The sequence below is a fragment of the Ursus americanus genome, chromosome X (genome assembly GCF_024610735.1).
Source record: "Ursus americanus isolate L20-20 chromosome X, mUrsAme1.1.p, whole genome shotgun sequence".
Classification (NCBI taxonomy): Eukaryota; Metazoa; Chordata; class Mammalia; order Carnivora; family Ursidae; genus Ursus; species Ursus americanus.
The window spans coordinates 82,200,228-82,226,915 of record NC_142164.1 but is presented as its reverse complement, the minus strand read 5'-3'; the positions used below and the strand labels follow the sequence as shown (position 1 = coordinate 82,226,915).

General features: G+C 51.2%; 2 protein-coding genes across 8 annotated transcripts; both read left to right on the top strand.

The window, feature by feature from the left end:
• Window positions 1-2,102: 2,102 nt before the first annotated feature.
• On the top strand, window positions 2,103-5,740 carry RBM3 (RNA binding motif protein 3). Of its 4 annotated transcripts, none has more exons than XM_045790405.2 (7): window positions 2,103-2,261; window positions 2,867-2,986; window positions 3,242-3,348; window positions 3,996-4,101; window positions 4,199-4,292; window positions 4,754-4,817; window positions 5,148-5,740. In XM_045790405.2, exons 2-6 carry the CDS (start codon window positions 2,884-2,886, stop codon window positions 4,809-4,811), a joined length of 468 nt encoding a protein of 155 aa, XP_045646361.1. In that variant the 5' UTR covers window positions 2,103-2,261; window positions 2,867-2,883; the 3' UTR covers window positions 4,812-4,817; window positions 5,148-5,740. The 4 variants fall into 4 exon arrangements, with proteins under 4 accessions (XP_045646361.1, XP_045646360.1, XP_045646359.1 ...); XM_045790404.2 differs by having other exon boundaries at window positions 4,754-4,836; XM_045790403.2 differs by having other exon boundaries at window positions 4,751-4,817.
• A 1,113-nt stretch (window positions 5,741-6,853) lies between these two features.
• Window positions 6,854-22,612, top strand: WDR13 (WD repeat domain 13). Of its 4 annotated transcripts, none has more exons than XM_087859902.1 (10): window positions 6,854-6,950; window positions 16,733-16,812; window positions 17,497-17,737; window positions 18,381-18,490; window positions 18,599-18,729; window positions 19,277-19,584; window positions 20,082-20,262; window positions 20,372-20,513; window positions 21,839-21,957; window positions 22,348-22,612. In XM_087859902.1, the coding sequence occupies exons 2-10, from the start codon at window positions 16,772-16,774 to the stop codon at window positions 22,530-22,532; spliced, it is 1,458 nt and encodes a 485-aa protein (XP_087716028.1). In that variant the 5' UTR covers window positions 6,854-6,950; window positions 16,733-16,771; the 3' UTR covers window positions 22,533-22,612. The 4 variants fall into 4 exon arrangements, with proteins under 4 accessions (XP_087716028.1, XP_045646351.1, XP_045646352.1 ...); XM_045790395.2 differs by lacking the exon at window positions 6,854-6,950 and adding an exon at window positions 16,233-16,389; XM_045790396.2 differs by lacking the exon at window positions 6,854-6,950 and adding an exon at window positions 16,242-16,392.
• Window positions 22,613-26,688: the final 4,076 nt, after the last annotated feature.

Below are 26,688 nucleotides of genomic sequence, written 5' to 3'. Positions count from 1 at the left end.
GACCCTGGTATCATGACCGGAGTTGAAGGCAGACGCTGAACTGACTGAGCCACCCAGGCGTCCCTCAAATGAAGAAAGAAAGAAAGAAAGAAAGAAAGAAAGAAAGAAAGAAAGAGAGAGAGAGAGAGAGAGAGAGAGAGAGAGAGAGAGAAAGAAAGAAAGAAAGAAAGAAAGAAAGAAAGAAAGAAAGAAAGAAAGAAAGAAAGAAAGGGAGAGAGAGAGAGAGAGGGAGGGAGGGAGGGAGGGAGGGAGGAAGGAAGAAAAGAAGGAAGGAAGGAAGGAAGGAAGGAAGGAAGGAAGGAAGAAAGAAAGAAAGAAAGAAAGAAAGAAAGAAAGAAAGAAAGAAAGAAAGAAAAAGAAAGAAAGAAAGAAAAGAAAAGAAAGAAAAGACTTACAACTAGGGGCACCTGACTGGCTCAGTCGGTAGAGCATGGGACTCTTAATCTTGGGGTTGAGAGTTCAAGCCCCACGTTGGGCATAGAGCTTACTTAAAAAAATATAAATAAATAGGGGTGCCTGGGTGGCTCACTCGGTTAAGCATCCGACTCTTGATTTCATGACTCAGGTCATGATCTCAGGGTCCAGGGATTGAGCCCCACATTAGGCTCCATGCTCGGCAGGGACTCTCCTTGGGATTCTCTCTCTCCTTCTTCCTCCGCCACTCCCCATCCCGCTCCCTGCCCCACCACACTCTCTCTCTCAAATAAGTAGATAAATAAGAATATATAAAAAATAAAATGTTAAAGAAGAAATGTTTACAACTAAATAATATAAAAACACTACATGCAAAATTTGTAGGACACAGCAAAATCAGTTAAGACAAGAAACCCATAGCTTTAAATACGTTTATCAGGAAAGAAAGGTTAAAAAAGATACACTTTAAACCCAATAAAATGGTTAACTGTGGAAGGAAGAGAACAGCAGTTGGGTGCAGGATTAAAAGAGAATAAATAAAATGAGGAGCTTTTCATGGAACAACAATGAGGATGTGTCATGAACTGTAGAATATGATCAGAGCTCGGGCACTTTGTGAGGCAAACAAGTACTTCTTTTTTGCATGGGGGCTCAGATTCTCTGAGGGTTACCTAAGACCATTATGTATATGCACAATGTGAAATCTATTCATGTCCATCCTGGGCATAGGAGGCCTGGATATGGCAAAAGCCAGACAAGTCCATTTTGTGGATGCATACCATTCTGTACTCTGAAAGTTAACAAATCTAGTCTGTATTTAGAGGGCTGACCCTTAGAAGGCTGGACAAGTCCATTCTACGGATAAGAAATGTAGAGTTTCCAAGAGCCAACTAACCCAGTCTTGCTTGACCGGGAGCTCAGACACCTTGAAAGCTGGACAAGACCAAATCGTGGACAGTGAGCTCAGCCCCTCCTTGCTTTGGATAAGTTCACTGTGTACTGTGAAAGTCTTTTCTGTGGATCAAGGGCTCAGGAACCCTGAGTGACACAAAATTGTTCTGTGGATTGGAATTTACTCCCTCTTAAGATTGGAGCATCCTGTTTTGTAGAAAGAATCTGGGGCAGTCTACTGGCAGGCAAATCAAGAGACTGGCTTAAGGAGGCTGTCAGATAAGGAGGGCTGAAGTCAGAAATGAGAAGGAATGACGCCAGGAAAAAAAATCCCATGACAGGCGGCTAGATGTTGGGCAGAGAAGAAAACTTAGGGATCAGCATCAGACACCGAAAAAACGCAGGATCTGACGTTAACGGGTGTGGAGGGTTAGGATGACAGGGAAAGTGGGGAATAAAACATTGGGGCCTTCGAGGGATATTGAGAGGGCTGGGAGGTGAAGGAGGTTACAGTAATTACATCTTGGGGAAGTACAGGAAGACGACTGAGATGGTGAGGAAGACGCCAGAACCCATGGGAGGGGGGTATGACGTCAAGGATGGCCAGGGTGATGTCACGGACGGAAAGAGGTGTGAGGACAAACAGGTTCATGCGCATAGCGATAAAGATGGCTGGGCCAGCGAACGGATACGGACCTCAGGGCGCACCAATCACACAAGGATCGTCTCCATTCCCGGAAGTATGCTGAGCTTATTGGCCCGTTTGCTCCGCCGTCCCTTCCTCCCACCCCCTTGCTGGCTTCAGCCAATGAGCATAAACGCTGGTGCGCGCGGGGGACGTTTCGTGACGTGTACGCTACGTACGCTTTATCAAGCGTCTTCCCGCGCGGCAATCTTCCCAGTCTCTCCGTTCCTGGACGGTAGCTGTTCTTCTGGTCCTTTTGCTTAATTTGCAGGTAAGCAGCACATGTGTTGTGGGCCGGCTGCTCCTCACCTCCCTGATGTGCGCCGCGCCGGCCAGGAGCTGGGTGCGCGAGTGGGGAGAGCAGCGGCTTCTGACACGTAGGCTCGGGTTTCTCCCGAGTGGGCGGGTCCCGTGCTGAGAGGTGAAACTTTTCTGTTGGTGGGAGGCTGGCGCTTTATATCTGAGTGCGAGGAATGCTGGGAGGGACTGGCGACGTCGGTGGCGGGAGTGACCGCGCGACAGCCGAGATTTGCGCGCGCCCTTCCCCCCACTACCACGTGACCGCCGCCATCTTGTTCTGCGGGTGCAGGGGGAACGCGACGGTGTTGTGGACCTGCGCAGCGGCACAAAATGACGGGCGTAGTAGTGATGATATGGGCATGCGCGAAGGCGGCCCTCAAATGGCTGCCTCGCTGATACAGCACCGCCGATTCCCGCCTTTTCGGCTTTCTTTTTGGTCTGTCTGTAGTTGCTTCTTCGTTTCCTCTTTTCTTTGGTCTCCCCCTTTCTTTCCTTCATCTTTCTTTGCTCCTACTTTTTTTTCTTTATCTCTCATCTCTATGGTTTCTCCCACCCCATTTCGTACTTTCTCCGCAGTACTCGAATTCACTGCCATGTCTTCTGAAGAAGGGAAGCTTTTCGTGGGAGGGCTCAACTTCAACACCGATGAGCAGGCTCTGGAAGACCACTTCAGCAGCTTCGGTCCTATTTCCGAGGGTGAGACATGGGCCACATGTATGATGAGCTGGGTGTTTGTGAAAGTCTGGGGCCCTTGCGTTTCAAGAAATGGAAAGAGAAAAATCGGGACCCTGGGTTTTCACATAATTCCTTCTTCTGTTCTTAGGCCTAAGGTGTAGTCTTACAAGAATCCTGTAACTTTCAATTAAGGATTGGTGGGAAGGGTCCATCCTCCACCTGACACCGTTTCTTGCTTATGTTTCTCCTTACCCACATTTTCTCTCTTTTCCCCAGTGGTCGTTGTTAAGGACCGGGAGACTCAGCGATCCCGGGGTTTTGGTTTCATCACCTTCACCAATCCAGAGCATGCGTCAGATGCCATGAGAGCCATGAATGGAGAGGTGAGGTCTTCTACCTGCATAGGGGCCTTGCCCCCATCTGCCACTTCCACCATTCTTTCTGTTTTTCCCTCTGTGTCTGCTAGGGGCAGCGCGGCCACCAAACCCCGCAGTGCCCACTCACAGGAGCGTGACTGCCTTCTGTTCTAGGGGGTGGAGGGCAGCGGCAGACAGAGCCGGGCTGCCTGGGAGGCGACGACTGGTCCTGCATGAGGCCGAGAAGCCACCTGTGGATGGTTGACCTGCCCTGGGCTTAGGTAGTAGAGTCTGCAGACCTGCGGGCCTGGCCCGGAGAGGACCTCGTGAGTCTTCTGGGATGGACTCTGAAGTCTCAAACCAAGAGAGGTGTCTGTCTATCTAGCCCTAATAGTGGGGCAGCTTATAGGAGTGGGGAGGAGAACTCAGCCTGAGTTCAGTCAAGATGTAAGTAGTAGCAGGGGGAACACGGTGGATTCAGGTCATTTTGTGGGATTCTATAGCTCCTGATAAAGCCATTCTGGTCAAAGGAGCTTGTTCTGGAACATGGCACCCAGAACCTGGTGCCCAGCAGAAGTTTCTGGGCTCTTTTGCCCACTTGCCCTACCCATTCTTCCCTCACCACTGTCTTGTTTGACCACCAACCCATCCTCCTTGTGTCTCCCCACACGTAGTCTCTGGATGGTCGCCAGATCCGTGTGGATCACGCGGGCAAGTCGGCCAGGGGAACTAGAGGGGGTGCCTTTGGGGCCCATGGGCGTGGTCGCAGCTACTCTAGAGGTAAGTGCAGTGGTGAGTTTGGATATGGGGAAGAGTGGCTTATTAGTGACTTACGTCTGGACAGCTGCCTTTCAACTTTTTTCTTAATCTGCTATAGGTGGTGGGGACCAGGGCTATGGGAGTGGCAGATATGACAGTCGACCTGGAGGATATGGGTATGGATATGGAAGGTCCAGAGACTATGGTGGCAGGTGGGTAGCCAAGGGATTGGGGTACTCTGGTGGTGCTGCCTTCTTCTTAAGAGCTCAGCTGCCTGAGAGTTCCTTCATAGCTCATCTTGGTGTTAACTAGTGTGTTCGTTTTTACAAATTGTAATGAAACTTTAAGTATGACACTTAGTATGTTTTGAGTTCAGTATAATGCACTGGTAAATTATAAGATAATGAAGTTGTGATATGGTAAATGGTAATAACACATGTTTATTGTTTCGTGTTGGTTATATTGTGTTAGTGTTTAATATTCCATATGCAACTTACATGCCACGTAATTATGTGATTTCTGTACAGTGTACGTTTGATACATCTGTTTTATATGTTAAAGTGCGTATAATAACACACAGAACATGATAGGATGTGTAAATATGTGTGGTTTTTAATACCCAGGTGTCTGGGTTACATTCTTGCTAACTGCCATGTATGTTTTCTCCCAGAAGCCAGGGTGGTTATGATCGCTACTCAGGAGGAAATTACAGAGACAATTACGACAACTGAGATGAGGCATGTGCACCTAATGTAGGTGAGGCTTATATGTTGCCACTGAGCGGACCTCTGTCCACCAGTCCTGTCCACTCAGCCTTTCCTCCTGCCTGCACTCACTTCACCTGGCCCACCTGACACAATTCCTAGGCTTCCTTTGCTCTCAGGTGCCTGTCAGAGCTAGTCTGCTGTTGGGAGGGGATGTCTAAAAACCTGTCTCCCCTGTAATCCTTGCTGGGCTTGGAGGAGATGGAGCGGCATGGCTCAGCAGTCCTTATCAACCCTGGGAGGTGAGCGTGTGTGCCTCTGCCTTCCCAACATTACAATTCTCCCCCTTCTTACTGTTCTCAGATACACAAGGAATAAAACTTCTGATCCAGGATCATCCTTCCAAATGGCTGTATTTATAAAGATTTTTGGAGCTGCACTGACACATCTGTTTTAGTACATCAACTTCTATTTTTGAAATGAGCTCCCAAGGTAGCTGTCAGAAAGACCTTTTAGAAAGCTCCCATGTGTTTTCTAAAATTTCTCCCTTTTAAATACTAATCTTGGGACATTTGTAGAGTCTGGGTATTTTTCCCTTTTACCAGTTTTTCAGTTTGGGCTCTCAGGATTACTGATCATGGCAAAAAATGTTTGTTCAGACTGCTTTTTTTAAAAAAAAAGAAAAAAGATAATGTGCATTTAGGGGCATTTAAAAGCCTGTATACAATGTTAATCATGAGTAGGAAACAATTTTCAAATGCAAGTGGAAGAAATCAACACACTTAGAGGTGGGTTTTTTATTCAAGGTCACCACCCTGAGTATAGAGAAGTTTCTTAAAATATTTGTGAATGTCCTTTTTTTTAGTACTGGAAGAAAACATATTCTGTTGTGTCTCATTTAGCATTTTAGGTTGTCTTTCACGGAGCTTAATAAAAAGTTGAAACATGAAAACGAACTGATACTGATAATGTGGTTTTTCTTTGCTCAACCCAGTTTTCAAACTAAAAATGGAAGATCAAGAAGGCAGGCTTTTAGGAAAGAATTCAGTTGTGGGTTAAGCAGCAGTTGCCATAAGAGTAGACACCTCCAGCTGAAAGTTCGGTTCCCTTTGGGTATACGTGAAGTGTGGGGGTGATGGGGGTTAAAGAGGAAATAAATACTGTTGCTGGAATTGGGTTTCCTGAGATGGCCTCTTGGTCCTATTGTTTTGCCACTATTGTTTTGATCATTGTCAGCTTGGGAATCAGACTGCTTGGCTTTGAGTCTCCCAAGCCTCTCAGAGCATCAGTGGGTGCCCTCCTTGCAGGATTGTTCTGAGAATTTGAGCACCTGGTCGAGTTAAACCCTGTCATAAAGAGCATTTCCAGTTTCTTCTGACTAAAATGTTGGGAGGTGGAGGAAGTGTACTAAACTCCCATTTGAGGAACATTTGGAAGAATCCTGGTTTGAAAACAAGGTTCTAAGAGTTCAGACTCTGGATTCAGATTCCAGGATTCAGATGAAGTCTCTGTTGCTCTCCAGCTATTTGACCTTGGGTAGGACACTTAACCTGTGTGCCTCAGCTTCATGGGCATTTTACATTTCTTCTTGAAGGTTAAGTGCATTTAATAGGCATGTACAGTCATTGAGAAGAGTTAGCGAAACTCTTATTCACAGGGATTCAGTCTTGGGGGGGTGTGAGGGTCTTTGATGGTAAGGCAGCGGCAGTGGTTGGGCCTGCTTTTGTACCTGTAGCTGGTCTTAGTTCCTCACTCCTGATACTCCCTTTGGTCCTGTTTCTGAAGGCTGCATTGGAGTCCTATTGGCGTTATCCCTCCTTTTGGAGTTCCTCATCAGTTGTGTCCGCAGCTTCCACCTGGTTGATACAAAAGTCAAGTACCACCAAATCTTAATGGGGTGTGTGTTAATGAAGTCAATGGGTTTCCCTCAAAAAGCCTGTATGGAAACCCCAGTGTGATGGTGTTAGGAGGTGAGGTCCTTGAGGAGGGGTGGAGCGATGAGGATTAGATAAGGTCATGAAGGGTGGTGCCCTCATGAGTTACAAGAAAGCTTCCCCCTTCTGTTCTCAGCCACTTCTTGTAAGAAGTTGGTAGTCTGGGAAAGCACTCACCAGAGCTCAACCATGCTGGCACCCTATAGATTCGGCCTCCAGAACTGAGAAATTGGTAAGTCACCCAGTCTGGTGTTTTACAGCTCCCATAACTGACTGAAACTGTAGGTTCCTGTATTGGGAGAGTCCCGGTATTGGAAGCGTCCCAGTATTGGGAGCCCACCTCCCTGACCTCAGCTGGTTGGGACAGGCTCCAAGGGACTCTTCCACCCAAGCAGTCATGAATCTGCTTTGGCAAGTGGGTGGAGACTAGGGAACTTCTCACACCTCCTGACTGTCCCACTGAGCCAGGAAAGGGGCATTGCGGCTACCACTGCTGGTTAGTATTGGGTAATTGGTCTGAGGAGGCGTTCTTTGCTGGGTCTTGGGAGAGCCGAGGCAGTGGGGACTGGCAGGAGGAGCACCATTACCAGGGGGAAGGGGGGCACCTGCTCCTTGCCTGTTGGGTAGTGAAATGTCTTTGCCCTTGGTGTGGCTTGAGGCAAGATCCGTAATCGACCACAGAGCTCCTGCAACAAAGTGATCCCCTAAGTGACATCAATAAAGGCCACGGCCTCCTACACCTGCTCTGCTCTCCTGATGTTAGAAGGTGCCTTGTAGGGGCTCCTAGCTGGCTCAGCTGGTAGAGCATGTGATCCTTGATTTTCAGGGTTGTGAGTTCAAGCCCCACGTTGGGCATAAAGCTTACTTAAATAGAAGATGCCTCGTAGGGGCGCCTGGGTGGCGCAGTCGTTAAGCGTCTGCCTTCGGCTCAGGGCGTGATCCTGGCGTTCCGGGATCGAGCCCCACATCAGGCTCCTCTGCTATGAGCCTGCTTCTTCCTCTCCCACTCCCCCTGCTTGTGTTCCCTCTCTCACTGGCTGTCTCTATCTCTGTCAAATAAATAAATAAAATCTAAAAAAAAGAAGAAGAAGATGCCTTGTAATCCGGCCCAGTCTTGTGGATTTGCTCTAAAGAAAAAGGTTTAGAGGACTCTTGGTTTTCTTCACTGCAATTGCTGATCAATAAAATTTCCAGATATGGGGCTCCAGGCCCCTGTAAAATGCTTATTAGTCCTCTGCTTCAGTTTGACCGGAGTTTCACTAGTGCATATGCTCCTCAGGAACCCACGGAGACTGGAAGCTCCCATACAGAGGTTCCTTGAGGACCTCTGTCCCAAGGCTTGGGAAAACCAAATCCCTGGTCTGCAGAGCCTTGTATTTACAAGCCCTGGATCTTGCCTAGACCAAAAACCTTGACCCAACCCTTCTTTTAGATACCCCACCCCCTGCCTGCCCATGTCAAGAATAAATCCAAGGCCCTAACCCTTCCCACCCCATGTGGGCTGGAAACACCTTGCACATCCTGCTTAACAGCTTCATTTCTTTGCCTCAGATTCAACATGTGTAAGATGGGAATAATAGTGCCCACCAGATGGGCGTTTTAGGACATGGCAAATTACTGAGAGTACACCCGCACCCTTGGCCCTCACACTCCTGGACTTGGGGGTGTAGGAAATGTTGAAAAGCCTTTTCAAAATAAGCTGCTGTGACTAGTTATGTATGTAAGAAGGCATATCGGATAATGATCAGTAGCCAGTGTTCCACGACTGCTGCTCAGGACAAAACCTGTCCCTGCCCAGCTGCCTTCTTCCACTACCCCCCCCACCCCTCCCCAGGCTAACATAAAGGCTATGATCCTTTATCATTCAGAGTGCTTAAAGATCTGAGAAACTAGAAGCGGTTTTTTTCAAATTGGGTACAAGACCTGACTTGGAGCGCTTCATAATCTTTTTATTTTTTTAAGTAATCTCTACACGCATCCTGGGGCTCAAACTCACAACCCCAAAACAGTCTCATGCCCTTCCGACTGAGCCAGCCAAACACCCCAGAGCTTTTCATAACCTATTTTTTCCTTTTAGTGTGCAAATGCACGCAATATACTGCAAAAAAAGTGGTTATGGAGCGCTGCCCCAGATCCTAATGGGTGGTCTTAACATACAGAGAATGCACAAAGTTAAAGCTCCTAAATTGTCGAAAACAGTCCATGGCGTTCTGTATAAACATTCCTAGTACAATGTTGAGTCAAATTTTTTAACTTAATTTTAAGCTTCCTTTAAGTAAAACTCATCTTTGGAATTTTCCTTTGCTTTTTCTAGTTCTTAATAGTTGTCTGAACACAAGATTTGCAGTCTCTATTTTAACCCTTATGATTGTAATCCATAGTAACAGGTATATTTTTCTCCCTGGAGTCCAGTCCACCCATTTGTTGATGTAAGTGGAAGAAAGGCTTAATGAAGTGGGGAAAGTACCCTGGTGTTTACCACTTCATTGTATCTTTTTTTTCCTTTTTTCTTTCTTTTTTTTCTTTTTTTTTTTTTTTTTTTAGATTTTATTTACTAGGGGCACCTGGGTGGCTCAGATTGTTAAGCTTCTGCCTTCGGCTCAGGGCATGATCTCCAGGTCGTAGGATCGAGCCCCCTATCCCCCTATGGGGCTCCCAGCTCAGCAGGGAGTCTGCTTCTCCCTCTCCCTCTGCCTCTCCCCCTGCTTGTGCTTGCTCTCTTTCTCTCAAATGAATAAAATCTTTTTAAAAAAGATTTTATTTACTTGACAGAGAGCACAGCAGGGGGAGAGGCAGAGGGGGAAGGAGAAGGAGGCTCCCTGCTGAGCAGGGAGCCCGATGTGGGACTCAATCCCAGAACCCTGGGATCATGACCTGAGATGAAGGCAGATGCTTAACCACCTGAGCCACCCAGGCGCCCCCACTTCATTGCATCTTAACAAAACAGCTGGCCCGAACCCCTCAAATGCTTGTGGAGCCTGCATTTTGAAAAAATGCTGTGTGTTTATAATTGTTGAATCTCTGTGATAGGTACATGAAAGTTCATTTTATCAACACCATTGTAAGTTCGAGATTTTCTGTAACACAAAACTGTGAGGGGGTGGTTGGTTAGACCTCAGCATCGGCATGGGAGGTGGGTAGCCGTGAGCTATTTTCTGCTGTCTTGCCCTGTCCTCCAAAGGCCTCTCCATAGTCACAGGCATTTCTACTCCAAAGGCCTCAAGAAACCCCATTGTATAAATACTAGTAGCTTCTCTTTCTTGGCATCTGACATTGTTATTTTCCAGATACTGGCCCTAGAACCCCATCCTGCTTCCCCGCCCCAATCACAGATCTCACGACCCCTCTGGCTTTTCCAGGCAGAAGGACTATCCCTTTGCCCGGCACTGGAGGTCCTGCCTTCCAACCTCCATACCCAGGACCTCTTAAAACCTCTCTCCTGGCCTGTAAAAGGGGGGATTATAAAGGTAGCCCATTAAATGAGTTAAGATATGGGAAGCACCTAAAACAGTGGTAGTTACATGTGGTCAAATGTTAGCCTTTGGGGTTTTTTTTGTGTGTGTTCTTTTTAAGATTTTATTTATTTGAGAGCACGGGCAGGGGTGGGGGTAAAGGGCAGAGGGAGAAGGACAAGCACACTGCCCGCTGAGCGTGGAGCCATCTTCAGGGCTCTGTCCCGGGACCCTGAGACCATGACGCTCAACCAACTGACCATGACCTGAGCCGAAGTCAGACACTCAACTGACTGAGCCATCCAGGCGTCCCAAATGTTAGCATTTGTTATGTGTGACAGATAATTGTAGGAACAGCAATGGATACATTTCTTTCCCTTAGGAATCACGTCATGGTGGGGTCTAAAGACAGTAAAGTAATAAATCCATGTCTAACATAATGTTAGGGAGTGGCAAGAATTAAAGCCAAGGGCGTGGGGAGTGATGGGATGTGCTCTTTTATGCAAGCTGGCCAGGGAAGGCTACTCAGGAGGTAGCCTTTCAACAGAAACTTGAAGATAGTGATAGCGGGGGAGAGCAAGCCAGGAGGCTCTCTGGTGCGGAGGAATGGTTCCGCCATGGCACTCGGGCTGCCTTGCACGTCTCCACATAGGCCACGTAGGCAGGCTGATCTAAGTATTGGCAGAACGCCCTGTGATCCTCAGAACACAAAGCACAAGAGGCTTGTGAGGAACCGCTGTGAGGCCATTTCTCACTCCTTGTCTACCAAAGAGGCTGTCATGAGGCGGTTTTACATCACCCACGGATCTGGTCAGGTATGAGGCTTTCCATCCCTTTCCTCCCGACTTACGGCTGTAGAACTGCCTAGCATGGCATGAGCTCCTTAGCAACAGGGTGTCCTACCATCCGTGCTGCAGTCATCTGGCCCCTTTCGTTTTGGTGTTACCTAGAATGTGGGACACGGGCTGGCATCTGTGGCCAGCCCTGCTTTTGCTGTCTGTAAGTAATCTCTCAGTCAAACGAGGGCTCGTTTCCTTACTGACCAAATCTGTCCGCCTAGACTTGCCTTGACATCTGGGAGAGGAGAATTAGAGGCAGAAGGAAATGCAAGCAAGTGGAAAGTCCCCGAGGTGGGAGCTCATTTGGTGTGCGTGAGGAACAGCAAGAAGGTCAGGGTGGCAGGAGCAGGGGGAGCGAGGGCGCCAGTGGCAGGAGGTGAGGTTGGAGAAGTGACGGGGCCTGGTCCTTTTAGGCCTCACTGGCCGCAGGGAGGACTTGGGGCTTTTCTCTGAGAGATGGAGGCAGGACAAGGGTGTGAGCAGAGGAGGGCTGCGGGCTGGCTTGGGTTATAGCGGGACCCTCTGGCTGCTGTGAGAGCAGACAGGGAGGGCTGGGGGCAGAAGTAGTTGAGGCCAGCAATGGTGGTGGTGGCCGTGGACATGAAGAGGCGAGGTTGCGTTCTGTACATTCTGAAGGTGGAACTGACGGGATTTGCTGATGGGTCAAATGAGGGGAGGTGGGTGAGAGAAAGTACTTGTTACGAATACACACTAGAGGAGCTTACACAGAGCAGTTGGGGAGCTGGTGTTAGCGTAGTGGTTAAGAGCAAGGATTCCCAGAGCCAGGTGGTCCGGGTTCAAATCCAGCCCTAGCACTTAGTGACCGGCTCGGGGCAGGTCACTTCAGCTCTTTCCCTCCACTTCCCCATCTCTGACACGGCGTAATAGTACCAATTTCATAGGGTTGCTCTGAGGATTAAATGTTTTTCTGCGTCCGTAAAGTGCTTAGGACAGTGCCTGGCACAGAGCACTTGTTATTAGTAACATCACCGTAGGATGAGTGGAAGTGTTCACTAAGAGCCCAGGAGAGAGCGTTCCAGAGCCCAAGAACAGTTTGTGCAGTGTTCAAAGGATGTGCGAGAAAGCCAGCGTGGCTGGAACCTAACCTGATTGAGTAAGAGCAGCAAGGGGGAGAAGGTGGAGAGGAGGCCCGAGAGCGGCTCCTCACGGCAGCTGGCAGCCTTTGTGGATTTTGGGGTGGACCCTGCCAGTGCAGGAGGTCAAAAGGGACCCGAGGGGAGATCGAGCTGAGCCTTGGTGCCGGGGGTGTATAGAGAGGAGAGGGATAGAGCACTCATTGTCAGCACGGCTGGCTGGCTACCAGGGTTTGGTGGTTTCCGGTGTCCAGGATAAGAAAATGAGTCTAGTCCAACTTCTTGCCTGAGTCCAGATGCTAGTTCTAGTATCTTCTGCGTCTGTGACCATGGGTGGTAAACCCCTCCAGGGCTCACCTTCCTCATCTTCACAGCAGAGCTAAATGTCACACCTGCCTCACTAGGGTAGTCTGTGACAGTTATAGAAGATGAATGTAGTAAGAGCCTGGTAAATTCTGGCTGTCACCGAGACCGGGCAAGGCTGATCTCAGGAAAGCAAGGGCACCTTAATATTCGAAGAGCGATGCGATGCAGTTCAGTGTATTAGCAGAAAAAAGTGTGAAGAATCGAGGGCCGTGCCCATTTACCTATATTGCTGGGCAATGAGGTACCAAACCCAGGGCCCAGTCTTTCCCAGGCCCACAGTCTGGCCCCGAATCCTTCACTGAGTAAATGGAATTGAGATCTTAAGAGCAGAGTGACCCCAGTTCCAGCCCTGTGAAGTGATTCCCCCCACCTCTGAGTCAGTCACTGACCAGCTTCATTGGCCTTATCCACACATTCGGCGTCCAGAGCTGTGTGTATCTGGCTCCTTTTCGTTCAGGTTCCAGCTTCAATTCCTTTCTCATCCCCCTCCCTTCTCCCACAGCTCAGCAACACTAACCAAACTTCATGACTCAGGCCATGGAGAGTTATTACCATTAAGACTTTGGAGATTAGGAGAACTTTGGCTTCAGAGGCAAATGTTTTCCCGTCAGGAAATGGTAACATTTAAGTTACGAGCTTATGTCGCAACCCCCACTTGTCCCGTTTAGGAAGAAACTTCAGGGGTAGGGTAAGTGAAAAAGGACTCAGTACTCCACTTCCACCACGGCTCCACGGTTCCCATTTTGCTCTTTGGTCTTGATTCTCAGCATACCCTTGTCACCCCAAACCAGCCAGGCTTTCCCTCAAATTGCACTGCTTTTTGTTCCTGATGATGGGGCCCGACTTCCGGTTTGCTGTCAGCCTGTCTTAGTAATGAGAAGTGGACACAGCCAGTGTGGCCCAGTGCTTACCTTTGCATTTCTAAACTAGGGGGTACCGAATGGGGAGCAGGCACATGAAGGAAAGAAGAGCCCAGGAAAGACATAGTCCCTGCCTGTTTCCGCCATTGCTCGAGTCGCTATTGTGATGTGGTGTTATCTCCAAACAGCTCGGGCTTACCGTCTTTTCTGTCCAAATCTGTTTGTTCATCTGGCTAGGGCCCTTAACCATCAATCTAACAGTAAAATAGCCCCAAGTCCTGTTAGAGTGAGTGGGACTTGTCCCCCATGGGCTTCAGCTTTTTTCTCTAGATGTCATGATTGCAACCAAGGTCACCGCCAGCCTCCACGAGCTGCCTCTGATGATTTGATATCCCCAGCCCTGAGACCCTTCTTTCCCCGCCCACTGACCTGCCTGCCATTCTTGCAGATAAATTCTGCAACTTTCTCGCCAAGCTCCCAGCAAACTGAAAGTAACTTCTGTCACCAATTTGTTCAAAACCCCCTTTAATTTTATTAAAGATTTTTATTTATTTATCTGACAGAGAGCACAAGCAGGGGGAGCAGCAGAGGGAGAGGGAGAAGCAGGCTCCCCACCAAGCAAGGAGCCCGATGCGGGGCTCGATCCCAGGACTCTGGGATCATGTCCTGAGGCGAAGGCAGATGCTTAACCTACTGAGCCACCCAGGTGCCCCTCAAAACCCCTTTTAAATCCAGTGAGAGTGTGTAAATATTTTAGAAAAAAATGCAAAACACAACAAATGCACGAAGTGGCTGTGGTTGTTAATTCACATTGTTTCTGCACCAGAACTACCTCTGGCACATGGATCTGTTACTGGGAAAAGTTCTTAAAACAACCGACAGTAGTCGACCTTTAGTGGGTATTTTCTCTTCTCCAGATGCTCGTCTAAGCTTTACAAGTATTAACTCATTTAGTCCTCCCTATAGCCCTGTGACGCAGTTTTTTTCAGATGAGGAGACTGAGTCACAGAGGATTTAAGTGATTTGCCCAAGATCGGAGCTCCTATTTGGCAGAGCCTACAGCAGTAGCCAAGTTATACTGCCTTCTGAAAAGTACTGTAGTACTTCTCAGAACAACAGCAAACAGTCATGCAACAGGTGTTGTGAACACGTTCCATGCATTAGCTCATTCCTACTTACAACAACCCTGTCATTAGGTTTTATCTAGTATCTTATAGCATTATAGGGGGTGAAATTTTAAAAATAATTTTTGAAATTTTTACAGAATATTGTAAAAACAACAACAAAAAAATCAGTTCCAGCAGTTAAAAGGGTTAGTCTTGCTGGCATCCCTGACTTTCCTGTACTTTTTCCCCCCACCATGTTTCTTTGGAAGCTGAGTGGTGGTATGAAGGGGTGGGGCCCCTTCCAGGGAAGGTCAAAGTGTGAATGGAAAAGGCATTGGTCATAGCATCCTTTATAGCAAGAAAAAAACTTGGAAATAACCCCAATGCCGGTCACAAATAGGAGACCAGTTCAATAAAATGTCACCCTTGAACTCCCTGGGCTTCAGCTTTCCTCATCTGTAAGTGGGGGTAGTAAGGAGACCCACAACATTCAGTTACTAGGATTAAATGGATTAATACATGTAAATCACCAGTGTCCAGCATATTAGCCAATAAATGTTAGTGGTTACATGTTTGTGCAGTGAAAGTTTTTTAGCAATCATCAAATAGAAGGTATTTAAAAAGACATCCATAGGGGCGCCTGTGTGGCTCAGTCTGTTAAACATCTGCCTTTAGCCCGAGTCATGATCCCAGGATCCTGGGATCAAGCCCATCAGGCTCTCTGCTCAGCGGGGAGCCTCCTTCTCCATCTCCCTCTGCTTGCCACTGCCCCTGCTTGTGCTCTATCTCTCTCTCTAATTAATAAATAAAATCTTTTTAAACAATTTTAAAAAGACACCCACAGCTTAGTTACATGGACAAGGGAGGTGTTCTGTTGATACAAAACAGAGTAGACTATTTTTGTTAGCACACACAAAGTGCAATACCTGTTTTGGATGTGTCTTCTCATTTCAAGTGGCTTTAAAACTTAAGATGATTGTATATTACAAAAAATAGTGTGAAAAATAAAAGTTTTGAGTGTTGTGGCAGTTAATGGATGTTAGGATCCAATAGGAAGCTACTAAACTTTGTATTTCAATTTTCTGTTAATCCTGACCACATTGAGTAGTTAGAGGAGCACCTGGCTGGCTCATTTGGTAGAGCATGCAACTCTTGATCTCAGGGAAATAAATTTGAGCCCCACATTTGATGTAGACTACTTTTTTAAAAGATGAATAATTAAGAGTTGCAACTTCCTGTTAGAGTTGAAATAAGGATGGTTCAAATAGCCTCTTGGGATCCAAAGCCTGTTGTGCCTACTTACTGTCTTTTGCCTTTGGAGACTCAGGCCCAGACCAAGCTTCCTGGAACCATCCAACCCCACCCCCCACAGACACCCCCACCACAGAACAGACTCTTCTCATCTCAGGGTTGTCTGAAGGCCCGTCAATCACTTTAAGAACTGGAGAACAGCCTAGGAGCCTCTGCATGTGTGATTATTTTTGATGGTATGGCAAGTGATCAGCGGTGGTGATGGGGGGGGGGGTCCCTCCTATGCTTCAAATCTTGCTTGGCCAAGATTGTGCTCCTAAGAATCAGCATATCCTACGGTTTCAAAAGAAAGTCGTATTTCTAATTTTTAGTGAGTGATTCATATATTCCCCCCTGTCTATCTGGCCCTTGGACATTATTCTTTTGTATACAAAAATAGCCATTAGGGACTGGGGGTGGGTAGAACTTAAGGGGTGGAGCCTCCATCCTGCGCCGGAAGCTACTGTTCCATAGTGCGCTTGCGTAGTTCTCCCACGCCCTGGGAAGGATTCCTATCCATTCGCTCTGTGCTTGGCAGCTCTTCCTGGCAGTAGGCGGCCATCTTGCCTGGAGCCTGAGAGAGGGAGCCGAGAGACAGAAGGAAAGGGCGACACTGGTCTCAGGGCCGCCCCGGGGGCCTCAAGAGCCGGAGGCAGCCCCGGAGGTGGTCTGTGATCCCGGGCCCTGCTCTTGAACCTGAGAAGGGAAGGCGGAGGGCGGGGGGAACAAGATGGATGGGGAATGCCAGGAAGGATTGCTAGACGGGAGGAGGGGCGTCGCTATGGTGACCGGGGAGGGGCGGGATCAGATCTGAATCGCTGTTGTGTCTTCCGGGAACTGCCCGGGAAGGGCAGGGCTGGGGTAATGACCATGCTAGCTGCCGGGTGGTATTTCGCGACGTCCCGGCGTCGAGGGACTCGGTGTCTACGGCAACGATCGTCTGGCAGAAGGGGCGGAATTAAATCCCTTCTCTTGAAACGCTGACATTCCAGTCCCTTGTCCTGCAGGCTCCCGCGGGCGGACACGCCAGAAGAGGAGGCCGGGGAATGGCCGCGGTGTGGCAGCAGGTCTTAGCAGTAGACGCGAGGTGAGGCGTGGGGTCGAAGCCCATGGGAGCGGAAGTTACTGTGGTGCATGCGCAATGGCGATAAGTGAGGCTGGGCGGAGAACTTGTCTTATGCGGCTGCGTGGGCAGGCCGGAGGTGAGCATGCGCAGTAGCAGGGTGTGGGGGCTTGCAGAGAGAAGGGCTGGCAAGAGGGTCGTAAAGAGCATGCTGGGAAAATGCTGTCAGATTTGCGCATGCGAAAGGAGTCTGTGCTGTCAGAGCCTTTGGGAAGGGGTCATGGAGCTCAGGCTGGTGACATCCTATTCCCCACCATTGCCCCCCTCCGCAGACTTCTCTTACCATCATCACTTCCCCAATCTGACCCCATCACCATCCCATACTGACTTCCACCATTGCCCCACTTTAACCCCCATCACCATGTCACCCTGACCCCTACTGTTGTCTACACTGACTCAGTCACCCCATACCAACTCCAACAAAGCTGCAGATGGCCTCCATTGTCCCCACAATGACCTCATCACCATGCCCTTTATTACTGTAGACCCACCTTCATCACAGCACTGCAGAGACCCCCATCACCACTGCTGATCACTTATCATCCTGACCCCTCACTGCCACACACCTCCCTCTCTTTCCCTATCCCCTGAGCTGATTGATTCCCTCTATCCTGTGCCTGCCGCCCGCCCTGCCTCCTGCCATCATAGGTACAACGCGTACCGCACACCAACGTTTCCACAGTTTCGGACACAGTACATTCGGCGTCGCAGCCAGCTGCTGCGGGAGAATGCCAAGGCTGGGCATCCCCCAGCACTGCGTCGGCAGTACCTGAGGCTGCGTGGGCAGCTGTTGGGCCAGCGATACGGGCCCCTCTCTGAGCCAGGCAGTGCCCGCGCCTACAGCAACAGCATCGTTCGCAGCAGCCGAACTACCCTAGACCGCATGGAGGTGAGCTCCTACCCACACTGCCTGCCACGCACACCACCTGCGTCCATATACAGTCAGCAGACCTGTCATGCACCTGCTCTGCAAGGCACTGTGCCAAGCTCTTAGGATAAGCAGAGGGCAGAAAGAGATAATATACGATAAGTCAATAAACAGACAACGGACAAGATGAACAGATTGATAAATAGGCAATAAACAAGATAAATAGGTTAATAGACATGTGAAACCAGATAAACAAATCAATAATTAACACGGTTTATAGTGAGGAGTGCTAAGATGGAAAAGTAAAGCAGGCTTGGGGGATAAAATGAGACCCATGTGGGGGACAGAGGGAAACTGTTTCTGATGGGGACGATCAGGAAAGGCCTCTCTGAGGAGGTGATGGTTGAGCTGACAGGAATGAAGCAAGAGACGGCACTGAGTGGTTTTCGGGGAGAAAGTGTCCATTCTTTCTTCACAGAGCCTTTATCGATTACCCGCTGAGTGGGGAGCTAGTGCGGAGGCCAGCGCAGTCGTCCAGGCCATGGTGGTGGCGGTGGGTAGGCTGAGAAAGGATCTGGTTCTGGGTATATTTTGAAGACTCCAGACCTCACAGGTCCTTGAGGACTGTTTTCAAGATGTGCCCACCCTGACCCTCTGTCTGCAGGACTTTGAGGATGATCCACGGGCCCTGGGGGCCCGTGGGCACCGCCGTTCCGTCAGCCGAGGCTCCTACCAGTTACAGGCGCAGATGAACCGTGCTGTCTATGAGGACAGGTATGCACAGGGGCGGCTGTGAGCCAGGGGTTTGTAAGGGGGAGGGGGCCATAGGGCCCGAACGCTAGCACCTACCTTATATTACCCCCCACTCCTGTCGGGGTCCAGGCCCCCTGGCAGCGTGGTACCCACATCAGCGGCAGAAGCAAGTCGAGCCATGGCTGGGGACACATCGCTGAGTGAGAACTATGCCTTTGCGGGCATGTACCATGTTTTCGACCAGCACGTGGATGAGGCAGGTAAGCCAGCAGGTAGCGGGTCCCCTCACCACTCATTTGCCTGAACTGTGACAACCACTCAGTGCGTCCTTTTCTGGAACGCAGAATCTCTGACCCACCTCTGAAGGAGGAGTTGCCATCCCTAAACCTTTCCCCAAGGCCACAAGCCGTCTGCAAAGTCAAGTGCTCTGCAAGATCTCAAGTACTTGGGCTATCGTAAAAGGGCTCGGCAGCTCAAAAGAGGACTTTGCAGAAGGCTTCTGGGGTCCTGAGTTGCTTAGAAGAGTTCAGGGCCTTTGCTACAGAGAAATCCCCCTACAACGGGCAATGCAGGTTTTGCAAACCACCCAGACATTGGTAATTGTAAAGCGCGGGCTAATTTAGGGAGCTTTTGGCAGAGGGCCTTCTAGGGTTCCCACTTCTGTTCTCAGCCGAGGAAAGCCCTTTGTGGAGGCCCCTGTGCTTGGCACCGTGGGTCCCAGCCCCCAGCCCACACGGCAGAGCCTTTTATAAATGAAAGCACCTGGTGAGTGTGCCGAGTCCCACCAGTGGCTTCTTGGCATTGCAGTCCCAAGGGTGCGCTTCGCCAACGACGACCGCCACCGCCTGGCCTGCTGCTCCCTCGACGGCAGCATCTCACTGTGCCAGCTGGTGCCCGCCCCACCGACTGTGCTCCGTGTGCTGCGGGGCCATACCCGCGGTGTCTCCGACTTCGCCTGGTCCCTCTCCAACGACATCCTTGTGTCCACCTCGCTCGATGCCACCATGCGCATCTGGGCCTCTGAGGACGGCCGCTGCATCCGGGAGATTCCTGACCCCGATGGCGCCGAACTGCTCTGCTGCACCTTCCAGCCAGTCAACAACAACCTCACTGTGGTCAGGCTCCAGGGTCCCCGCTCGCTGAGGCCGGGGCTGCCGGGCCAGCAGAGCTGTCCCAGGGAGTCAGTGTGGGAGAGGGAGGGGCCCCTTCTAGTCCCTCTCCTCGGTCCTCTTGCTGTCAGACTCAGAGGGACATGGGTCAGAACAGAGACACCGTGCTCGGTGTGGGGTGGCCTTGCTGTGATAGACTCCAAGGGGGGACTGGTCAGGAGGCAGACCAGCTATCATTACCAGCCGAGGACGGCCCTGTGGTTTGCCTGTCACGGGGGCTGCTGGCTAAGGGGCAGCTGGCTTTTCTGGTTAGATGGCAAGAGGGGCTGGCTCTGAATGAAGGATCGCAGGCCTTGGTCACCTCCCGGTCTACCCGCCACAGCCCAGCTGGGATTAGACTCCAGTACGAACCAGCTAGTTCCATTGACAGCAGCTCCATTATGGTCAGACCCAAGGAGGGACTGGCTGGGAGCAGGATGATGGTGTGCCGGTCTCACCCACAGGTGGGGAATGCCAAGCACAACGTGCATGTCATGAACATCTCCACGGGCAAGAAAGTGAAGGGTGGCTCCAGCAAGCTGACGGGCCGGGTCCTCGCTCTGTCCTTCGATGCCCCTGGCCGGCTGCTCTGGGCAGGCGATGACCGTGGCAGTGTTTTCTCCTTCCTCTTCGACATGGCCACAGGTAAGCAAGCCCCAGGCCTGCATCCAGGTGTTCGTGCTCCCGCCGTCCCAGCGCACAGCACCCCCCCACCCCGCCCTGACTCTTGCTCCCTCTCCCTCCGTCTTTCCAGGGAAACTGACCAAAGCCAAGCGTCTGGTGGTGCATGAGGGGAGCCCTGTGACCAGCATCTCCGCCCGCTCCTGGGTCAGCCGTGAGGCCCGGGACCCCTCGCTGCTCATCAATGCTTGCCTCAGCAAGCTGCTGCTCTACAGGTGGGCCTTCCCTGTCCGCCCCGCCTGGGGAGACGGGCCCTGTCGCCCCCATCAGACTGGGGTGGGAGCCCTGGCTCCTGTCGGGGAAACGGTAGCGCCCGAGAGCCTGTCTCCTCCATCAGCTCCATTTGAGTGAGCACAGAAGTCGGGTCTCATGATGGCAGCAATGCTGCCCCCGGGCCCCGTGGAGGCACCGCATACAGAGCACTCCACTTAACCCCCAGAGCAGCGCCGTGCGGCGGGGCTGTTAGCATGCCCATTTTACAGATGAGCAACCTGAGGCCTCAAATCGACTGGGGCCCTCTCAGAGCAGTGGTCTGTTCCCCTTCCTTCCTTCCTTTTTTTTTTTTCTTCCTTGGTATTTTTGAGCGGAGGAATTTGCTATCCCCGCTCACCTATGACACGTTACCCAGATGCAGTTCTCGGCCTGGGCTGCCTGCTGGAATGACCTAAGGGCTTCACAAAGTCATGGCCAGGCCCCACTGCAAGCCAGTGATTTCAGAAGCCCTGCGGCGGGACCGGGCGCATGGGTATATTGAGAAGTTCCCCAAGCGATGTCCAGCCAGGCCCGAAGACCACTGCCCGACAGGATGCTTTCTATTCGACTTTTTTGTTTTTCTACTCTTTAAAAAAAATTCACACACGCACATTCACGTACGTGTGATTCTTAATCTAGGCCTACTCTCAAGCGCGGGGCTCTTTCCCCCTCCTCTCCTGCCTCTCCTCCCTCCTCGTGCCCCTTCGGCCAGGCCCCTGCTGCAGTAAAGCCTCTTCCCAGTGCTGCGTGCACCTTCCCGTATTTCCTTCTGTCCCCTGTAATCCGAGGCATGCACGCCCCCCGTTTCGGAGGGAGGGCCGTTGTTCCACAGGAGCGGGCTCCTTCTCTGTCCTTCTCCACGGCTGCTTTCCTCCCGGGCCACCGCCTGTGGAACTGCTCCCGGATGCCCTGCGGCGCCTTCGCTCGTCCGGCCTTTCCAAGAGCCTCGTGTTTCCCGCAGCGCAGGCGCAGCCAGTTCGGTGGGCCCTGTGCCCTCCTTGTGCCCGTCTTGACACCAAGCTCTCTCAGAGACCCCTAGAAAGAGATACTAGTGAATCTCACGGCAGAGGCTCCCCATTTCCATCGACAGGTACTTTGCAAACTGTCACGGGCGCAAGCGCCAGCCAGGCTCGATGGGTACCTGCCGTCGTCTCAAGACCAGACTTCGTGAACCTTGGAAAGAGCTCGGGCGCCGGGGTGGGGACACAGCCCCCCCGCTCCCCCCCCCCCGGTTCATTGCGGCCGGGAGCTGAGGCGACACCCTGAGCCGCCCTCCTCTTCTCCTCAGGGTGGTGGACAACGAGGGGACGCTGCAGCTGAAGAGAAGCTTCCCCATTGAGCAGAGCTCACACCCCGTGCGCAGCATCTTCTGCCCCCTCATGTCCTTCCGCCAGGGGGCCTGTGTGGGTGAGTCCCACAGAGTCGGGGTGTCTGGGTGGCCTGGGGCTGGGCCGGGAGCAGGGCTGGTGCTGATCTGGCTCGGACGCCACAGCCCCCCTGATGCCCAGACTTCATGGGCCTCGAGAACTCTCACATCCCAACAGCCTCCCACTTTGAACAGAGACCCCCAAGAGTCCAGAAACCTCACCGCGTGAGACACAGCCTCCCCCCACTTCCCTCCCCTCACACAGACAGAGACCTTACCCTCGGGACCCGGGACGAAAACAGCTAGGTGACCTGGGTCCAGGGACCGTCCCTCCCAGACCTCCCCCCACCGTGCCGGGACGTCACCCCCGGGCCACCTTGCTGCCTCCCGCAGCACCTCCCGAGGGCCCCTGTCTCTCTCCCCCCGGGCAGTGACCGGCAGTGAGGACATGTGCGTGCACTTCTTCGACGTGGAGCGGGCAGCCAAGGCCGCCGTCAACAAGCTGCAGGGCCACAGCGCGCCTGTGCTGGACGTCAGCTTCAACTGCGACGAGAGCCTGCTGGCTTCCAGCGACGCCAGCGGCATGGTCATCGTCTGGCGGCGGGAGCAGAAGTAGGTCCTGCCGTGTCCACCCTCCCACCCGCCTCCCGCTGCAGCCTCGTGTTTGTAAATAAAGTTCCTGTGGTTGTGCCCGTGGCTGGCTCCCAGGTCTGCTGGGGGTGGGCTCGGGGCGGGGGCAGCTCTAGCCCCCAGGTTGGAACGGGGTTCGTGTCCTCATTCATGCATTCAGGCATCGATTTCTTCACTCGGCAACCATTCGTTGAGTGCCTCCCACGTCGTGGGTGCCCCCGTATGTGTTTTGCTCAGTCATGCTTCGGATGAACATAACTGAGCACCCACTGTGCGCCAGGAACTGTTCGAGGCACTGGGCGTAGCGCCGTAACCTCCGCTGACAGAAATGCCTGCCTTCATGGGGCTTGCGTTCAATGGCAGGTAGCGAACAGACAAAAACATGTCACGGGGCAGCTAAGGGTCCGCAGCGAGGACGGGAGGTAGAGGCACAGGGGTGGGAGGTTGTGCTCTTTTCGGTGCTGTGATCAGGGGATGACATTCCCGACGGTGAAATTGAAACAACGACCTGAATGAAGAGAGAGGGAGCCGTGGTTTGTGGGAAAGAACATTCTAGGCAGAGAGGAAAGGCAGTGCAAAGGCACTGAGGCTGGAATGTGCCAGAGGATCATTGAGAAGGCTGACATGGCTGGACCAGAGGGTGGTAGATGAGGTTGGACAGGCCTGATCCTGGAGAACTTCGTGGCCACAGTGAGGACTTGGGCTTTTTCTGAGTGAGAGGTGAGTTGCCCGATGGAGCAGAGGAGGGACGTGATCCCATTTGGTTGTGAGAGGACCCCTCTGGGGGCTGTGAAGAGAACAGACTTGCGGGGGGGGTGCAGGGGCGGAAGCAGGGGGACCGGTCATGGCCCTACAGGAGTCAAGGTGGGCAGTGACTGGATCTTGGCCAGCCTAGTGGTGGGGGGGGGAGTTGAGGTGGGGAACATTGGCTTCGACCACAGGGATTTCGTGCTGTTAGTCTGCAGGGCTCTGCTGGCTCCTCAGGAAGGCCGAGGCTCCCAGCTCCCCCCACAGCCCCCCCAAGGCTCTTCTCCACAAACAGGGAACAGATGAGTTAAGGATGTGCAGAAACAACCAGGGACCCTAAGGCTGAGCTAGCGGCTCCTGCTGGTGGGAGGAGGGGGTGGGGAGTCTCTCTCCATCCCCAGAGGAACCCCAGACCACCGCTAGCTCCTTCCATGCCCACCCAGAGCCAAATTCAAGGCCCGGAACAGCTCAGAGTCTGTAAAGTGAATGTTCAAATTTGAGGGGAGCTCTGAGTGAGGAGAGAAAGCTTGGGATATTGACGGGGTGAGAGAACCAAAATCCCTTGTCAATGACCTCAGTCACCAGGAAATGTCAAAGTTGCCAGAAGTGCCAAGGAGGCTCTTGCTTCAGCTGCTGCTTCCCCTCCAGCTGCATAGGCTGGAACTGTGGCCTACCATCTTGAGACCTCAGGGTCGGTCCACAGAGCCACAGGCACTCCAGCCTGACCCAACGTGATCGAGTAGCCGAACTAACACCAGCAGTTTGTTGGAGAAGGAAAAATAACTGGTTTGTTCAAACCACTGTTATTTGACAGTGTGGTTATTTGCAACCAGAAGCATTTCTATATGGTGCTTTCATCTTGACCTTAAGATCAATGGCGATGAGATAGGGACATCAGCGAGCTGGACGTTCGTGATGAAGTTCATGCATCTGTATGTGTCAGAGGTCCCCCAAACCACCCAGACTCAGTGATTTGCTGGGAGGACTCTTGGTCTCAGCATATGGTTGTACACACAACTATGATTTCTTCCTGCAAAAAGATACAGAGCACAATCGGCAAAGGGAAATGGCGCCCAGGGCGAAGTCTGGGGGAGACCAGGCATAAGCTTCCAAGGGTCCTCTCCCAGTGGAGTCAGAGGACATGCTCAATTCCCCGTGTCACGGCTCCTGACAACCCAGAGAAGCTCATTATTAAAGGTCGAGCGCCCAGGGTTGTTTCTGGGGGCCGGTCACGTACGCACCCCCTGCCTGGCGCATACCCAAGTTCCAGGCCGTCCAGGAAGGAAAGCAGGTGTTCAGCATAAACCAGAGTGCTTGTATAAACAGTTGAGGCACAGTGAGCCGCTCATCATTTAGATAATGGTGAGAACCCTGGTGAAAAATCTAAGTTTCCAGATGCCAGCCCAGGGCCATCCTCGAAGCAAGCCTTTCCAAGGAGAGAAGTTCAGGCCTGCTGTGTTAATTCTCTGCACACCGTACAACACCAAAAAGGTGCTCGGTTTCAGCCAGGGTCAGTGGATGGACAAGATCACTTGGGGGAACCTCATTTTTCTCTAGCGCATTCATTTCTTCAAATTTTTCATGTTATTGAATCTGAGTGCAAGATGGCTAATCACGGATATTGTTATACGTGATTTGGGGGGTTTCTTTCTCGTGAAATTTTGAGGTGGCAGAGTTGACATTCTGCTTTATTTTATTTTTATTTTTAAAGCAAACTCTATGCCCAACGAAGGGCTCAAACTCACGACCTTGAGATCAGGAGTCATGTGACTCAGCCAACCAAGTGCTCTGACATTCTACTTTTTAAAAATTTTTAAAAACATTTTCTTTATTCATTTGAGAGAGACAGAGCACAAGCAGGGAGAGAGGCAGAGGAAGAGGGGAAGCAGGCTCCCCACTGAGCAGGGAGCCCGATGCGGGGCTCCATCCCAGGACCTTGCGATCATGACCTGAGCCAAAGGCAGAGTTTAACCATCTGAGCCACCCAGCTGCCCTGACATTCTACTTTGAATTCTTTTTTGTGATACCTTTTCTTGACTTACAACCTATGAGGAAATAAGTAATGAGCAAACGATTAAAAGAAATCATCTTATTGGTCAAATTTAGGCCTCTGTTAACTTATCCATCATCACTGCCTCCGGTTTGACATCAGATCTGGAGCTCTTGACCCTTCCGCCATCAATGCCATTCCAGTCTTGCGTCAAATCTAGGCCTCCATTAACTGTTACATGCCCTTTGACTTTGAACCCGTGTGTTTACTTCGAGAGCCTCTCTAGTCTGAGCTTGAAGCAGAGCCTTTGTTAATTATTACCTCGTCAGTGTACCACTGGTCAAATCTCAAACCAGGGCCTCTGTATAATGTTCCACCAGCTGTTGTCTTCTGATCTGACCTTGAATTTCGGATTCTGTTAAGCAAGCATTCCAACCGTGAGGACCCTCAGTCCTGACCTTGAATCTGGGCCTCCTTTAATTATTTTACCATTATTCATTTATTTATTTTAAAGATTTTATTTATTCATTTAACAGAGAGAGCGAGCACAAGCAGGGGGTGTGGAGGGAGGGGACAGAGGGAGAGGGAGAAACAGACTCCCCACTGAGCAGGGAGCCCAATGGGAGCCTTGATCCCAGAACCCAGGGATCATGACCTGAGCCAAAGGCAGACACTTCACCGACTGAGCCACCCAGGTGTCCCAAGATCTTTTTTGTTTTTTAAAGTAATCATTACACCCAACATGGGACTCAAACTTACAGCCCTGAGATCAAGAGTTGCATGCTCTACTGACTGAGCCCACTAGGCCATCCAGGTGCCCCAAGACCTCTTTTTTTTTTTTTTTTACGATTTTATTAATTTGACAGACAGCGAGAGAGGGAACACAAGCAGGGGGAGTGAGAGAGGGAGAAGCAGGCTTCCCGCGGAGCAGGGAGCCCGATGCGGGGCTCGATCCCAGGCCCCTGGGATTGTGACCCGAGCTGAAGGCAGACGCTTAATGACTGAGCCACCCAGGCGCCCCCCAAGACCTCCTTTGATCTAAATTCTCACATGGGTCTCTTAACTAATCCAACATGACAGGCTTCTCAACCAACCCAAACCCGGAGCTTCTATTAGCTGTTCCATTGCTGGTGCCCCTCTGCCCTGACCGCAAACACAGACCTCTATAAACTGTTCCACCATCATCAGCCCTCGACATCGAGGCCGCCTGATATGGTTTTGAGCTATTCCAAGGTCCAACGTCTCTGGTGTGACCTTCTCTATTAACGATTCCATTATCCGTGCCCTTCGGGTCTGCCTTCAAAACAAGGGTCTCTGTTAAATAGCCTACCATCACTGCTCCTCTCACATGACCTTTAACCCGAGCCTTCCTTTCATAATCTAACTGAAAGACCCCTCTGGTCTC

Bases quoted from the DNA above. Each gene is read 5' to 3' on its own strand.
- WDR13 (XM_087859902.1), top strand. From the start codon at position 16,772: ATGGCCGCGGTGTGGCAGCAGGTCTTAGCAGTAGACGCGAG. The intron at 17,738-18,380 runs GTGAGCTCCTAC...CTCTGTCTGCAG, and splicing joins CTACCCTAGACCGCATGGAG to GACTTTGAGGATGATCCACG. The intron at 19,585-20,081 runs GTCAGGCTCCAG...TCTCACCCACAG, and splicing joins TCAACAACAACCTCACTGTG to GTGGGGAATGCCAAGCACAA.
- RBM3 (XM_045790403.2), top strand. From the start codon at position 2,884: ATGTCTTCTGAAGAAGGGAAGCTTTTCGTGGGAGGGCTCAACTTCAAC. The intron at 2,987-3,241 runs GTGAGACATGGG...TCTTTTCCCCAG, and splicing joins CTTCGGTCCTATTTCCGAGG to TGGTCGTTGTTAAGGACCGG. The intron at 3,349-3,995 runs GTGAGGTCTTCT...CCCCACACGTAG, and splicing joins TGAGAGCCATGAATGGAGAG to TCTCTGGATGGTCGCCAGAT.